Source organism: Pararge aegeria, chromosome 1 (assembly GCF_905163445.1).
Source record: "Pararge aegeria chromosome 1, ilParAegt1.1, whole genome shotgun sequence".
NCBI classification, from domain to species: domain Eukaryota; kingdom Metazoa; phylum Arthropoda; class Insecta; order Lepidoptera; family Nymphalidae; genus Pararge; species Pararge aegeria.
This window is the reverse complement of record NC_053180.1, coordinates 9130913-9148478: the sequence shown is the minus strand read 5'-3', so window position 1 is coordinate 9148478 and position 17566 is coordinate 9130913. Positions and strand designations below refer to the sequence as shown.

The window sequence follows — 17566 nt, the reverse complement described above, 5'->3', positions numbered from 1 at the left end:
TAAAGACAAATAATTTGCAATAAAATAAAATTGTGACTATAATTAAAGATCTAAGCTATCCTATCTCTTAAGTTGGAGCAGACTGCTCACGGTGTGCCAATTTAATTTAAAATCGGTTAAGTAGTTTAGGAGTCCATCGCGGACAAACATCGTGACAGGAGATTTATATATATTAAGATAAATAATTTTCTATTTACGATTAAGAGTATTATATAAAATCTGAACTTTTTCGACCTATTTGAAATAGGTTGTCTTAAGAAGTGTTGACATGACCAGAGTTGATTTCACAATTAAGCTTCATTGTTATATTATCACGTTTTCTTATAAATAGATACCAACTGTATAAATATAAATAGCAAGTACTTTATGCCAAAACTACATTACAAAAGCACAAAGTATAAAGTTTGCATCAAATGGGTAAAACCTCCTCCTATTCTAGTTTTATAAATATTCGAGGGTAGGCAGTGCTTTCGTGCATCTATGAAGTGCACGCCACTGCTTGTCTCCGCCAGGAGTTGAATACTAAGACCTAGGAATATTATAGGGTCTTCCAAAGTTTCAGATTAGTTAGGGTATAGTTTTCCGAAGATCTTCTTCTTTATTTATATGAAGATATAAATAAAACCATCACTATGTAAATAAAATTAATTTCATTCATTTTATAATAGGAATCTTTTTCAATTGCCTTTCTATTTGTTTAACGCTTTTGCCCTTTATATCGGGTATATTGGAAATCGTATACACAGCTCCGAACAAGTTGATGCAGGCAAATATATATAGCAAAGTGTATATACCCATGTAATCTTCGATGTATTTGAACGTGTACACGTGAGCAAGCCTTAAGATTTGAGAATATGTGTAAATAGCACCTAACACTCTTGTCCGGATCTGTAAAAAAAAAAGAGTATAAAATAAACAAAAGTAAAATGGATTAACCTAGTTAATTAAAATGTTGTTCTACGATTTGTCCAAAATTTACACTGACTACATATATTTTTTTTAATGATTTTTGGCCATTATTTTTATTGAAAGATTATGGATGTAACACGATACATAGATACAACATTAGTCCAAAGTATACATTGTTGAGGTTGTTGGGCCTTTTGTATTTGTAGTCCGCCACATAAACCTACGAAGCCCGTAATTATTTTATTCCTAAACTCCATCATGGGGTTCCTCATTTTCATCAGATTTTCGACAGGAATACCCTTACCCTATAAACCTACACTACCCTACGAACCCCCCAAGCAGATGGCCCACCTAATGGTAAGTACGGACGAAGTTTGGACGGCCGATTAGCTCAGCGGGCAGCGACCCTGCTTTCAGAGTGCAAAGCCCTGGGTTCGATACCTACAGTGTCTGGGTGTTTATCTGTATTTTATAACTATTTATTTATATTATTCATCAATATATTCATCAGTCATCTTAGTACCCATAACACAAGCTACGTTTACTTTCGAGCTAGATGGCGATGTATGTATTGTCTTAGTATGTTTATTTATTTGAATGCATAAATAATAAATACATATACTACGACAATACACACATCGCCATCTAGACGCAAAGTAAGCGTAGCTTGTGTTATGGGTACTAAGATAGCTATTGAATATTTTTATGAATATAGCCCACATAAATATTAATAATATACAGATAAACACCCAGACACTGAAAAACAATAATGTTCATCAACCAAACATTTTCCAGTGGAATCGAACCCACGGCCTAGGACTCAGAAAACAGGATCGCTGCCCTCTGCGCCAGTTGGCCGTCAAATATTAGATGTGTGTATTGTCGTAGTATATTTAGTTATTTATTAATAATTTTATTTATACTTTCGCAATTTATAACTTCAAATTGGGAAAGTAAGTTAGGAAAGACAGCTATTGAAATCTAATCTTGTGCTAACTTCTAATGATATGACATCAGTTATGTTGGCACCGTAGGCGTAGGGATCGATGTAATATAAGTACAACGTAGGCGTTTCACCGTTCTCTTCACGGAAGATAGCTTTCTAACGAGGTAGTTTCGGGAACCGGGTGTTTGGGCGTCATAATTGAGCGATGTGGTTTATGTGGCCTATAATACCTAACCTTGTGTTTATTAAGGATAGCTAGCTCGAATAGCTATTGCCTGCGACTTCTTCCACCGATGATGGGATCCTTATGAAATCGAAGGAAATCTTTCATATTAATAATGGGTTGAAAACTTTAACATCAAATTATCTATACTTAAATTATTAAAAGGAAAGATTTTTTGTTAATTTGTTTGTTTGTATCGAATAGGCTCCAAAAGTATTGAACCGATTCTAACCATTTCTTTACCAAAAGAAAATTTTGACGGCTATTGGCGCAGTGGGCAGCGACCCTGCTTTCTTAGTGCCTGCCTGTGGGTTCGATTCCTGTGGGACAACTGGATTGTATGTGTGCTGAACATTCATATTTTTGTTATATTCATGATATACATGTATCAGTGTCTGGGTGTGCATCTGTATATTTTTTATGTATAGTATTCATAAAAATATTATTTGGGGATTGATGGCGATGTGTTCATTGTCGTACCATTTATATATTTTTAATTCGGCTGGAACTCTAATGAATAAATCTGGAATAAATTTATCTTATGACCGTCTCCAGGTTGTAAACTATTTCCAGATAGAATTTCACTGGGATAAGTTAAGCGGTCAAACCAGGCATCGTTAACAAATGCTATTTTAAATCGCGCGGGTTACTTTTACCAGCGGCTTTTCCATGATAAATATTTTCCTTTGTCCATCTCCAGGATGTATATAGATCAGTTAAATTAGTGAGCCGAACATAGAAAACAAATAAACAGACACTCTTCCGCATAGAGTTTTTATTTTAACTATAGATAGTAATATGGATTACAAGAAAACTTCGGGAATATGCAAGAGACACGACTATTAATCAAATAGATTTAATAATAGTAAAAGCACAAAAGTGCTTGTAAAACAAATAACTAGACGACCCGGCAGTTGTCGTCCGGGCTAGAAAAGCATTGCATTGCATTTAAAAAAAAAATGGATAGAAAAATTTAAAATAGACGTATAGAAGTTAAGGGACATCCCAATCACCTAACGGTATGAAATAGACCTTATAACCTATTCACACCGACTAAATATATTAAAATTATGCCTATAAAAATCATACAAGTCTACACATAGCAAGTTCTAAGATTTTTTTTTCTTTAAGTGTATTTTTTACTGAATTTGCGATTACTCTTAGGATTAAAGTCTTTCTATGAGTAATCATTATAATATTCAACTCGACCATAGGACGTCCACTGCTGGAATTTCTGTGGTCATGGAGTCAAAATGTTACAGTTTTGTTCCGTTTATATCCAGCGGCTCCCTGTGACTCATTTATTTCCTCTGCACACCTTGGCTTAGGGAATTTATCAACATTGTACTTTTCCACTTTTAACCTTAGGACCCTAATGTTCAGCGTTCACCGCCCATTTCCACAATGGAAATCAATAATAGTTACCTCCAAGTTCAGCATATCCACCAAAATAACTGTAGGCAGACCCCAAGCGACCCCATACCCAAATACTAGCACTCCCAGTGCTGCTATTGGTAGCCATCTCAATGACGTCACCGTCAGATCAGCTTGCGTGAACACTGCCAACGTACCCATCGATAAAACCATTACCGAAAAAGCGAAGGTTAGAAGATACTGAAACAAAGTAAGAATGTCTTAAATCAAGTATGATGAGGGTGCAAGGGCGATTTTATTATGTAGGAATAGAAGCAATCTTTTGTAGACAATCCTCTGAGTCTGCGAAAGGATTTGACTGCATACATTAAAGCGATAAAAACTCCGCTCTTCGCCAAGCAATTTTTCTATGATATCCAAAAAATGATGTAAGGTCATTATAAAGTAAGTATGAAATATATCAAGTACTTACTTACTTTTCTCTCAAATACCCTTACTAGAATGACGCAAACAAAAGCTCCAACGAACAAACAAATGGGCACCAATATTCTATCAGGATCCGTAGATGTCTTTAATTGTATCAAAATCTTCTCTTGATCGAAGAAAATAATGCATCCACTTAATATTATTGTGGTGAAGAGCATAACACCTATTTTCATCTCGTCGCGCCATATTTGATTTTTAACTGAAACAAAAGGGCTCTATCACCTCACGTCTTACAATACCTACTTAGCTAGGCCAGATCTTGAGTGAGCCATACTTCTGAGGCCACCTACCTCATTCATACCTACGAAAAACTGGGGTAGTCGGTAATTATTTTTAGCATAGTACTACCTACTACGTAGTACGTACTATTTTTATAAATATTTTCTTTCTCAAAAGGTGGTTTGTAGTAACTAATAAATTCATTGCTATTAACGACGCGTAGTTGTTATATTCTAGTCATAAAATAAGAGCAATGATCTCTTTAATTATCGTACTGTACTAGATGACCCTATGCAAATGACAGCTAAAATATAGTCCCAGTTTTGAGCGCTACTAACTAGTAAAACTTTTTTAAATTACTCTATTGGATACTCGAATTATGAGCGTAGCACTTCACAGCGCCAAAATCGGCCTTGTGGCTCTGTGAATGGGAAACAAAAACAAAGAAACGGTCGTCTCATCGTCATCATCATTATAAACCCATGGCATGCATGTTTCCTCACGATGTTTTCCTTCACCGTTAAAGCATATTTTAAATTTCTTAAATTACTAGCGCACAAATCTCCGAAAATCTAGCACTCGGTCACCTCGAAAGGCCGAGGCTCTAACCACTACGCTATTATCAAATCTATCAAAGCTACAGCTGTGACAGCCGTCTGTGTTATTTTTTTATAGTAATCATTGACGGACCAAGCAGGTCACCTCAAGCTGAGAAAAACCATCGCCTTTAAACCGAGTAACACTTCACAGGGCCTGAAAGGAGCACCTCTACAACATGCCGCCCTGTGTCCATCACACACGCGCAAACAAACACACACACGCACTCACCCACACACACACATAAATAAACACACTATCTACACCAAGACACACTATTAAATCGTTTTATTTTAATTTTATCTTGTCCATGCTATGGAAGAGTGAGGCCTTCTGACAGGTATTTTGATGCTTACTAGGAGGTCTCCACAACACGTATCATTTACTATTTAAGAAACGAAATAAATGATTTTTATTTATTTATTAAAATTGGAGGCATGTTAACTTGTTAAGCGTTATGTGGCTGTAATTACACTGGCAATCATACCCTTAAGAATGCTGCTTAGCGGCAGAAATAAATGGCGATAGTACTTCTCTTATTTCCCTAGCAACACCTGACAATATGCAAATCAAAACTATACGAATAAGAGTATAGAAGGCACTTTTGGGAAGTCAAATGATATTTTATAAGTATTATTTTACCTGTAGCAGTATATATTTCCCACAGCTGGTTTTTATTCGATTTATTCTAGTAATTACCCTAGGCCCCGCAGAGTAGCCCATAGAAACCGAATAGGTATATGGGTTAGTGGGTGGGATTGCAGTCATGGTCTCATTGTATTATCCCTATCTTCTACATGGGATGAGCTTAGAACTTGCCTAGCAGTGATACAGTAATTAATTCAGTTATACACTAAGTACCTCGCCGCAGCAAAACGCTCTGACACTAAAATCTAATAATTAGTCTGATATTATTTAATAATGATGCTTAGAACTTCACGCATCCTTACAAGCTTCAAATGCAATCTATATATATAAAAGATAAAGTGTGTGGGTATGTTCCGTATAGTGTCCGAAACGGCTGGACCGATTGCATTTCCCTAGAGATTCCCTGAAAGTTTTTCAGGGAATCTCCGGATTGACCTGGCGAGCAATCCTATAAAGTTTGGTGACGAACAGAGCACTCCTATTTTTGAACTGACAAACTGTCAAATGCAGCTTTTATTTACTATGATGATATTCTATTGTTGGGTGTTCATGGGTGTAGATAATGATCTTCACCAGGTACGCTAGTATTGTATTAAAATGTCATGATTTAAATTAGTTACATTTTTATACCTGTATTGAGATTACCAGTTGCACGCTGTACAATATTTAGGGCCCAAGTACATTGAATAAAAAAAACTGCCTACATTTAATTTTGTATACAATAAGTACAACGGATTCAGTTGGTTCTATTCACAGATAAAATCTGAAAGCGTACTATTGTTAATTCGCTGTAGTTCACTGAAATTGCACTCTCTATGCAGCACTTTTATAGGTTATTGGAACTCTTTAGCTCGACCTACTTTGTCAAATACACTTTCTTGTTGAACGTAGTGTTTAAGGTTCTTATACACTAACTGCCTTATTGGTCGTAACTTTGTTATTCGTCTGGTAAGACCGTTATATTAAGGATCAAAAGTTTCTAGCTTTGATTCTTGGTTTCCTGGAAAATTATCAGTACCTACCAAAATGGAGTAAATAGATTCCCACTCTCATATTTGAGCAGTGTTGAGGGTCTAAACTATACATGGTATTCGCCTTATAACAGCGACACCAAAAAATTATCAATCGGTAAAACGGTAAAAAAATAATTAAAAAATCAAATTACACTTTGGTACTTAGAATCATCCTATATCGAGTACAAACGAAGCGGTGCCGTGGCACGGCGGTCGAATAATTGCATTTTTTAAATTCTTTAGTACTTTCGTAGTTTGTAGTAAACTTATTGCTAAGAATAACTAATTAAATTATACTTAAGAGCCGATAGATTTAAAAGGACTGTCGACGTTCCACTGTAAAAAAGTCAATGTATAATCGTGTTTCTAAGGTTTACTCCTGAGAGATCCCCATAACGTTCCCAAAGGTCTGTGAAGTTACCAATTCGCGCTTAGCCAGCTTGATGGAATACGGCTCTACCATTCAAAGAGGAGACCTGTGACCTGATCCAGTAACGGGTTGAAAATGATGATGAAGTATTAGTCTGGGCTCTCAATAGGATATTAACATACTATGTATGGACACAGGAAGGAAATAGGTATAAGATATTTTTCAAAGTACAAAATGGAGGTATGTAAAATTTAACGAAATTTCCTTTAGCAGGAAAATTGTATTATCGCCACATCATTTCATATGCAAGGAGTAAACACCTCGTGCTGAAGCGATGTTTATAGTTAGGTATATTCAGACAAACATCGTTGAAAACTTGTGCTTACTGAATTTTGCGCTCTATGTAACACGAAATTAAATTGGGATCAAAACGTTTTAAACGAAATTTATGCGAACTGACAACGAACCGTCATAATAGGATATACTAAAAAAAAATTGACTATGATTGGACGTCTGGCAGAAACAATGGCAAATCTATCACTCCTACATTTTTCCAGGATAAAAGTAGCCTACGTGCTGTAGTGCCCAGACTATAATCTTAACTATATTTTAATTAGAAAAGAAACATCCATTATCGATTTAATAATATTAGTAAATAAACTAGAGTGCGAAAAAAAATAAAATAAAAAACCAGCCAATAGTTTACCATGATAGTGGGTGTACACACTTTCTTCGTCAGAATAGTGTATTTCGCACTGCGGGTACGTGTTAGCAAAACGTAGGTTAATTGGAGCCTATATATATATTTCTGTGTATCCGGTGTCCGATTGTACGGTGAAAAACGGACACCTACGAAAGCCCTTATGGTGGTAGTTTTTTAATCATTCATATCGGATTTTCACAATATCATTTTATGGTTACATAAACTCATATACAATAAACTATTGTCTTGACCAATTAGGTATAACGCCCTAAAGGTACGAGGTAACCATTAACCAAAATTCCGCTGCAAGACACAAATGACTATCAAATCTTTCTGTTTCTTTTATGTACGGTAACGTTTCACTGACTTATCTCAAAGTGTCTGACTTTGATTCAAAAGAGCTTTTAGGAGCCTATCTATGAATAAATCATCTTCTGAAATCAAGCATTATACCAAAAATCTCTGGATGAAATAACTTACATATCTGATAAAACCGTAAAGCTCCATTTGGCTTGGCACGTTCACTCTCTTCTTTCAGTAGTAATATTTGGTTGACTATATGAGTATCGTTTGCGGATAGGCATTTCAACTTGCCCAAACATTTTTTTGCTGCCTGGGAAAAAATAAAATAAGAAAGTAGTTATATTAAGGTATATAATTGAAATCTTATTATTTTTTCAACTGTATCCGTATGCAACTATATGTACATTAAGTACAAGCCTATAGTAGTAATAGGTAAAATTTTCAATAATAGATTAAATGATAAATTGTACTTTAAAAATCGCGTATTTTATTTATTATACAAAATACTTTAAATTCTGACGCTTTATTTTGTAGTACTGGTTTCCATTATCAAAAATATCCATTAGTTTCATTAGTGCGATCAGAATCCGAGTCTTTATAGTTTTAAGTAATGCTTGTTAACATGGTTCAGTAATTTTACTAATATTTACCTAACGAGCGAAACATTTTATAGAAAAGAGAGGTATAAAATCTGCTTTGTAGGAATACATTTTTATTTAGCTTTTCATAAATTCACCGCAACTTGTAAGTGACCGTGTGGCCTAATGGATAAGGCGTCGGACTTCGGATCCGAAGATTGCAGGTTCGAGTCCTGTCACGGTCGACCAATTCATTTATGTTTTTTTATTTGTATAATGACGTAGACTTGGTAAAACTAATGTTATGTGCAATTTTTTTTTACTATGCTTACATATTCTAAATAACTATTTTTTGCATGATAAAGAAAACGTCTAATATAAAACGAGTCATGTATAAGTTAGATCGTTAATTATAGTATTAATTAGATTACAGGAATATTGATTTATCCCAGTCATCCCTAACAACCTATTAGGGTTGTTAACGTTGACTGTAATTACGGGAAGGGAATAGGCCTTAGTCCACCAGGCTGCCAAGTGCGGATCGGCGGACTCAACTTGCTTTTGAGAATGGGGAACAATTATGAAGATTTTCTAGACGTGCAGGTTTCCTCACGATGTTTTCCTTCACCGTTAAAAGCAAGTGATATGTAATTGCTTAAAATGGACGTAGCTTAGACGTTAGAAAGTAAGAGGTGCTTGCTTAGGGACGAACTAACTAATCTTTTACTTCATCGCAACCTGGCCAGGGTTTTTAGCCAACCTACACGCGATTTATTTCTGTAAATATACCTACATAACTTTACTTAATAAAACATCACTAAAATTATGGGAAAAGTAGTTTTTAATTCGAATCTTATACTATAAAACATCCAATTCTCCTATAGTCAAATATGTCCATTCGATGAATGTTTCAAATGTTCGGAAAGGAAGGCTATATATATCCGTGTTTTACTAAACATACATGCGTGCACAGGTAAAACGAGATCTCGCATTGACTCTTTCATTTCGAAAATATATAAATACAGCAAAGCTTTACAAACATCACATCTAAACCGCTAAGGGTTCATAAGCTTGTATCAAAAATTAATAGGGAGATCGGATCAGGACAGAACGGGATCGGGACAAAAGGGAAACCCTACCGGCATGTTGAGCAGAAATAAGACAAATCAACAGATGTTACAATATGGCATGCCCAGTACTAAACGTCTCCGGGTATACATATAACATGAAAATAACTGTTTGCCTGTTAGACTGGCCGCACATTTGGGACGACGGTAGCTTCAGTTACAAAAAAGCTATCCCTTAAGCTGCGCTCTCACTTAATCTCTCTATCACACATTCAAACTTCTGAGTCTCATGAGCAACACATATAGATCCGAATTTCAGGTTAACATGAGCCTTATGGTAAGTTAGTTCCGTCAATCTGCTATCTGCTAGTTCCGTCAATAATTAACATGAAAAAATAACCCAAAGCAGCTCAACCTGCGCGACAACGGTTATCTGTTTCTAGTATTGAAACTCCATTATTTCAAAGTGATATCGAGCTAATGCTTCTCATAATCAGCATATAGAATATTTTAAAACTGGCAGACTTTTTTCTGAGAATATTATAAAACGTGTAGAGTGGAACGAATTTACGAGTTTGATAGACGTCCCATTTTATATTGACCTTATAATATTTCGTACAAGAATACTTAAGTTATAACCAATGTGCTGCCATCCTAAGTAACTTAAAATACAGGTAACAATAAATCTTTTCAGCTTACCTCAAATTTCCCAACTTTAACCAAATAGGTTGGTGACTCTACAATCATGAATAAGGACACAAACTGTGCCATAACCAAACCGGCTATCAAATACAGTCTACTATCCACATCCATCCCCAATCTCACTAAATATCCCGCCGTCGTCATTAATACCATCAAAGACATCATTGCTCCACGGCATTTGACGTCACTTATTTCTCGCACGTAAACTGGTATGCATATGAAAAGACCAGCCGTTGAGATCCCCGATAACACGTGAAGGATTATGTAGGCTATATCGTTCGGCGGTATCAGAAGTGGTATGCATGACGCCTGTAACAATCAAAAGAGACATTGTTAGAAGCACAGAAATTAATAATAACTCAGATATTAACAACAAAACAGGTATTATAGCCATAATAACACAGACAATAAAAAAATGCCCTTGTCTTTTGCACGCCTCATAAGCGAAGCGTTGAGGTTGTGCTCTACTCTCGACATTTCAAAAAAAGCAGTTTTCTCGAAACTGAAATTGATTTCTTGTTATTTATATTGCACTTACAGGTTAATTTGAGTACACTAATATCAAGTCAAATAATTTGTCAGGCAAAATACATTTCAATAACAATTTTTTTTGTTTAACATAGTAAATAATTACATTAAACATAATCTTTTCTGGACGTCCGTGTATCGACGGGTGTATGTGGCATCAAAATTGCTCGAAAAAATGATCGTATCGGAATAGTTTTTTTTTAATTATCTAAAGTAACACACGACATAATTTCTTAGTTAATATGAGCGTTCAATTCACTGTCGTTAAATTTCCATGTAATTATTCTAGCTAATATTAATTGTAACTTTCAATGTGCAATCATTATGACATTCCCGTGTCTTGTTAACAAAAAATGAATAATAATTAATATGAAAAAAAAAATTTGTAATGAGCATTGAAAGTTTCAGTTAAAAAAAATTCAATTTTATTGTGAAAAAAATGAGATTATGAGGCGTGCACTTTTGGATTTTCCAAACTTTTTTTATATGAATTAAATATAACGACCTCCCTAGGGTAGTTGAGAGACCGATGGGCTTGCGACTATAGGTTCAATTTTCTTTACCCGGCAGAAACAATTTGGGAAAAAAACTTGGCCGACATAGTAGACTACGGTCAAACCCGTTCTTGTTTTGAGAGGAGTCCATTATAATGGACCGGCAACTGGTTAATAATGATGATGATACAATAATTTAACGATGTTAAGAAAAGGTATATATTTTCTGTGACACAGGCTAAGTATATGTCAAATTATATAGTAGGTAATTCTCGAAATAATATTCTCACTGTTACTTTATCAGTTAAGTACATATTAAAACAAAATAGTACCTAATAAGAAACAGTTAGTTAAAAACAACAGTAACTACAAACTAAACGGTAGTGGATAATGCCACCTACTAATACAGATAACATAAAACAAAGAGCTGAAATGAAAAAAAAATACTATTTACATAATTTAGTAATCTCATACGTGACTAAATGATGATGTGACTTTTCCATGGCATGTGTGTAATATTTGCTTTATTATCTTCTCTTAATATTATTATTTTGCTGTTTAATCTTTTTTAGAGATCCTCAACTCTAAATGGAATACTTTAGTAAGTGGCTCAAATGGCATGAAGACTCAAAATTTGGAGGATAAATCCCGCTGCCAGGTAGTGCCCTCCACGGGGCACAGGCCTCCCCTTCCTTAGAGAGTCGGAATTAAAGCATTAACCCATCACGCTGCTACGATAAGGGTTTGCGGCATCTGAAGATCTATAATAACCACTATTTTTTTAAAAAGTCGATGCTTTCCATTACCATGGTGGTGGGACATTTGCTTGATCCGTTAATTGTAACTACAAAAAAATTATAAATGGACAGTATGCGAAGAGCCTTATGTAAGAGTACCAAACATCAGTGCCTGATTAAGAAAGCGCAGGGCCCTTAGCAAATTCTTTAAAAGAGCCCTTGATCTGCTGTGGGCACCAAGTCGTAGAAATACAATTCAATACTCAACACGTATCTTAAATGCGTATCTTAAATATAATACGTATATGCTATCTATAGGTTACAATTTTGTGGGTAATTAATAGTGTAGTAAATTACTATAGGCGATGTGTGCGTGTTCGCGTGCTTGTCTATCAGTCAGTCAGTCAGGCAGAGATGAGCGGTATTAAATATGCGGGGCCCCCTTTCGCGTGGGGCCCGTAGTAGTAACTACGTGGTTAATCCGGCACTGCTAAACATCTATACATCATTACAATCTTTTGATGTTTTATAATATTCGTACTATTATAGCTTACCCCTTGCAACAGTACTACCACGTAAATGCCGAACTTTCTGCCCCACGTATCAACAGCATAGCTATAAATCATTGCACTGATGATAGATCCGAGTATGAGACCCAATGTCGTCCAAGGCACAACTTCGGGTGTAGCAAAATGACCAGAGTGGCTTGTGATCGTAAGGTTAAGGCTTTCCACGCCATGTGTAAAGAACGGCAGACTCACTGAAATAAAAAACTCACTAAAATAATAAAACAACATTACAGATACTTACTGCCATCGCTTAAAGCGATATTCTTTTAATACTGGTAAAGCTCTGGTTTTGGAATTAAAATGTTTATTTTTGGGGACGTCAAAGTTTGTCATATAAAATCGTCGTTTTAAAATAATAATACTTTAAGCGACGCTATTGAAATATGTAGGCCACATTTACAATGATCAATGTTGCATGAGCTCTGCCTCTGGTGGTATACCTAAGTAGGAGTAATAAAAAAAACAAATGACTGGGTCAAAATTAAAATCGTCCATCTACGTAATATACTCATAACTCAACTGATTTACATTTATTCCTGAATTATATTTTATTTTCGGTGATACTAAGAAGTGTACATATACCTAAGGATACTGAGGTACCCAAGTATCTTTATATTTAAGTTAGAAATAATTGTGTTATTTGCTTCAAATAAAATCACTTTACCATTCCATCTGGAATATTAAAGTGTAACTAGAACGAGTTGATATTTTTAAATTGACGCTATTGGACGCATTTCACTGTCATGTGAAATGAAAATCGGGCAGACATCAAATAAGTTTGTACTTCAGGCCGTCACGTTAAAGTATAATTTCAAATGCACAAATACTGAACTTTGTTACGTCCATTCTTAGATTTTTAGTTGGCTTACAGAGTTATATATTATCTATGCTTTTATATCAAGGAGAATTTTACAAGCGTTCCATAGTTACTATTCAGTAGTAGCTTAAAGAAATACTGTAGGTGTATTTTAACGAAAATCGGAAAGTTCGTCTATAAGTGTGTATGAACTCTAAACAAACTTCCCTTGCCCCGGAAAAACCCATTGGACCCGCACGATTTGTGAAAAACAGAATTTTTCGTCGATGTGCTATAACTAGATTATCTTTAGCAAACTTTCTCGAAATAAGATTTTACTCACCGCGGCTAACACCGCGAAGCACAGCTATTAATTTCATAAACAAGTAACCTAAAAGACAAAATTGTCAACCTCAAGTAATGATATGAAATCGAATTTATTTGCATCTATCTTCGTGACGTCTAACAAGACAGTTACTGTTATATTAGGTACTTATTTGATCGTGCGTTATGATAAACTACTTGGTTTAAGAGAATCTAGACAAAGGAACAACGTTGGCGGACGTCTACGAACTATTCTGGAGTTACAACATTTTAGCAGTTATAGAACTATTTGGCTGAGCTCCTCCGATGACGTATTACTACCATGCTTATTACTGCTGCCACTTAACACCTAAGCCTCAGGTTTATGGACAAAAGGCAGAGCTTTGAAGGACGTGTTCCTTGTATGCCTTGCGAAGTTTTGTTCTGTTAACAGGCGTTGGTTTCCCACTAACAAAAATTTAAACCCAGAAAGGTACGACACGAGTACCCTGGCTAATCGATGAAATGGAATAAATAGTATATAGACTTACTTCGCCCAAACTTTACTATGATACCTTGGCTACTAGCCTACTCTGCAGCCGGGTCCATTTATTGTTTGCCCAAGGAAGGTGGAAGGTTGATGACTTGATACGAAATACAGCCCTGTCTATGTCGAGCCGGTTTTTTTTTAATCATCAAAGAAGAGATGTTACAGAACTGGACATTAATAATGTGGTACCGAAAAAAGGGTCCACAAGGGGAAGCGAAGCTTCTACGGTATTCGGATCGGATAATGATACATATATGGACCTGACTTAACAGTACGATGTTAAATAGAAAATTGGTCGCAGCTGCTTTACTTTTTATTAATAAAAAACCAAGCTGCAATTACAAATGGCATGGAAGTAAATTGAATTAGTGCGCTCGCCTAGAAGATGCATACTAGATTTGAATGTACTCATATAGGTGGTTCGAAAAACGGAAAGCCGGAAATGCGTCTTAGATTTTACTTGTGTGTATTGGAAACGGAATCGACCTCTTCTCACATAGCCATGGGCTGTCGACCACATACCGGTGCCGATATACCATGTACATGAACCTCTCAGAGCTTGTATTGAATTCTTAACCTTTAACTTTTGATAATGCTAATACGAATTAACAGCCTACTACAGGGCGCGGTAGACCGTAGTTCATCACGCTAGCCCAGTGCGGATTGGTGAACTCTACAAACTTTTAAGAACATTATGAAGAATTCTCCGGCATGCCATGTTTCCTCGCGATGTTTTCCTCCACTGATGAAGTAAGTGATATTTAATTGCTTAAAACGCAATATCTCCGTAAAGAAGTACGTGACACAGATTTAACTTATACCCCTCGAAAGGTAAGACTAGGCCGACAGTAGGCACACGTATTACAGTTTAGGGTTGACTCTCACAAACTGCTGATGGAACAATTTTAAGAAACCCATCTTTACTTGCCCGCTAAACACAAAAGTTATTACAAAATTATTTATGCTGCGGTTAGTGAAACCGTTAACAAAACATTAAGCATACTAGTATGCGAGTACCTACTATGGAGTACTATGCGAGTAGTCTAAATAACTAATACTAACGTTGAGCTCCGCCACTGAAAGTATTACCAGAAGAAGGAACCTCCGTCAGTGGAAGAGTGGAGCAGTTCTGCCGATGGATAATGTTTTTATATAAGACCTATTTGTGAGTATTATTATGATTTGCTTTCTTCATTTAAATTCGGATCGAAAAGTAAATGAAATAACAATAGGTAACCTACATTTTGCAGGTATCATAAACAAAACACGTTTTTAATCACCATGAGTAAAAAAAAGAAATGACATACCTATAAAAGATAACGCATACTGTTTTATGGCACAACCTCGATTTTCTTCTGTAATGTTCACGTTATTAGTTATTGTAAACACCATTGCTAAAGCAGACAGTCATACAACACGCAAAAGACACTGCCGTTTCCACACTGCCTTACGAGTATATACTTACACTAAAACAAACAAACGAATCCACGGTTATTGGAATATAAATTATAATAATAACAAAACAGAGCATAAACTTGGATGTAACTGAAACAAGATAATAGCGCGATATTTGTCATGGAATTTACTCTGTAAATTAATTGTGAATAAGATGCTGAGACTCCGCGATAATAGCAACTGTAATTATTGTAAATTTAAGCCGATTATTGCGCGATGATTATGTATAAACAGACGTGAAACTGGAAGCTGATTGCCAGCGCGTTTGAGTCAATAGGATGGCAATGTGCCTTTATCAAGACTGTACTCGAAACGTGCGATGCCTCATTCACGCCAATAAATATTAGCTCAAAACTGGCTGTATTTAATCTTCTGCTACAAGTGATCTATAAACAAAATTTCGCTTCTTAATTCTTGTTTATTTTTTAAGCAGATTGTCTGGAATACATAAATAAATAAATATACTACGACAATACACACACTGCCATCTAGCCCCAAAGTAAGCGAAGCTTATGTTATGGGTACTAAGATGACTGATGAATATTTTTATGAATAATATACATAAATACTTATAATATACAGACAATGAAAAACATTCATGTTCGTTACACAAACGTACCAGTTGTGGGAATTGATTAATCAATTATATTGCGGTTATAGTCGATGTTTTTTATTTATTTTTTATTTATTATGTTACTATAATAATTTTACCATTTTTTTTTACCTTTGAGATATATTTTTTATAGCAAGTTTACTTGGCCATTTGAACATTCCCATGTGAACAATCAACCTGTATGATCGCTGCAATTTGGGTTAACTGACTCTTCCTGATTCTATCTTGATTGGCCCCTAACAATAACCTGAGGAGGTAATTTGTTCCCACTATTTACAAACCAAGATGTTTTACGTAAAAAGTATATAAGAGAGCGTATGAGTTTGGATGCAAAAATAGCTCTCAAAACTACTCATCCGATTTAAAAAAAAAACCACTCTCCAATATTTATAAATCTATCGTTAAATAGGTATGTTGAATATTTTAAACTAAGATTATTGTGATCAATCAACATTACTAAATATATTTAAACGGGTACACGCCACGATGTACCATGTACGATCCATGTATTATGTAACTTGTTCGAAATATAGACAAATCTCAAAATATTATCGTGACATGTACCCTTTCAAATATTTTTAGAAATGTTGAATATTTATATATTTCATCCAATATGGCAAAATCTAAAACTAACGAACCAATAAATTATAGTATACAATACTATAAAGTATAATATGAGACTTAGAAACCCAAGGAGGAAATGGATATCATAATTTAGATGCAACAGTATTGTAGTACAAACAATATTTAGCACGCCATCCAATATGTAACATGTCAGATTGAATGTGGTAACATTAAAATACGATTCCTACGGGCGCGGCGGTGGGACGTGCTTCGACGTATACTTCACATTGCTTGCATTGATCCGACGTTTCGATATCGGATTCGATCCGATATCTGGTCGTATATACACGTATTTACACAATATTATTTAAATTGTATGTAGAAGATACAAATATAAAAAACAAAATTGTTTTCATATACACGTGTAAATGAAAACCGAAATAATACTTCAGAGGCTTTAGAGGTACACTATTTACTGAATCTGAAACTTATCTGTGAAACTGAAACGCTAATAGTTTTTGAGTAAACCATGCCCATAGTTTTTACTGAAAGTAATCAGATAAAGCCCTAACATCAAATGCAAAAATAAAATCAAGTGACTCTTGTCACTTTATTAGGTACGCGTTGCGTAGCGTAGGTGCAATGTACGTGTCGGTCTTTTATCTTCAATATGGTTGTCATAAGTAAGCACTTCCTGCAACCGTCAACAGTATTTCGTAATTCCTTTAAACATTGTATAAAAGTATTAGTTCTACTACTACTAGTACTAGTACTAAAGTTTCTTTTCGGTTTTTCCTGGCCGTATGTATCCTATGGCCG

General features: G+C 35.3%; 1 protein-coding gene and 1 non-coding gene across 3 annotated transcripts; one reads left to right on the top strand and one right to left on the bottom strand.

The window, feature by feature from the left end:
- Nucleotides 1-633: 633 nt before the first annotated feature.
- LOC120626576 (facilitated trehalose transporter Tret1-2 homolog) lies at nt 634-15820 on the bottom strand. Of its 2 annotated transcripts, XM_039894130.1 has the most exons (8): nt 15702-15820; nt 15423-15581; nt 12452-12657; nt 10136-10447; nt 7969-8101; nt 3929-4137; nt 3504-3692; nt 634-888 (listed from the first exon to the last, which is right to left on the bottom strand). In XM_039894130.1, the coding sequence occupies exons 2-8, from the start codon at nt 15505-15507 to the stop codon at nt 655-657; spliced, it is 1368 nt and encodes a 455-aa protein (XP_039750064.1). In that variant the 5' UTR covers nt 15508-15581; nt 15702-15820; the 3' UTR covers nt 634-654. The 2 variants fall into 2 exon arrangements, with proteins under 2 accessions (XP_039750064.1, XP_039750072.1); XM_039894138.1 differs by having other exon boundaries at nt 15423-15820.
- On the top strand, nt 8542-8614 carry Trnar-ucg. Its single transcript has one exon. It is a non-coding gene; the product is annotated as a tRNA-Arg (tRNA).
- Nucleotides 15821-17566: the final 1746 nt, after the last annotated feature.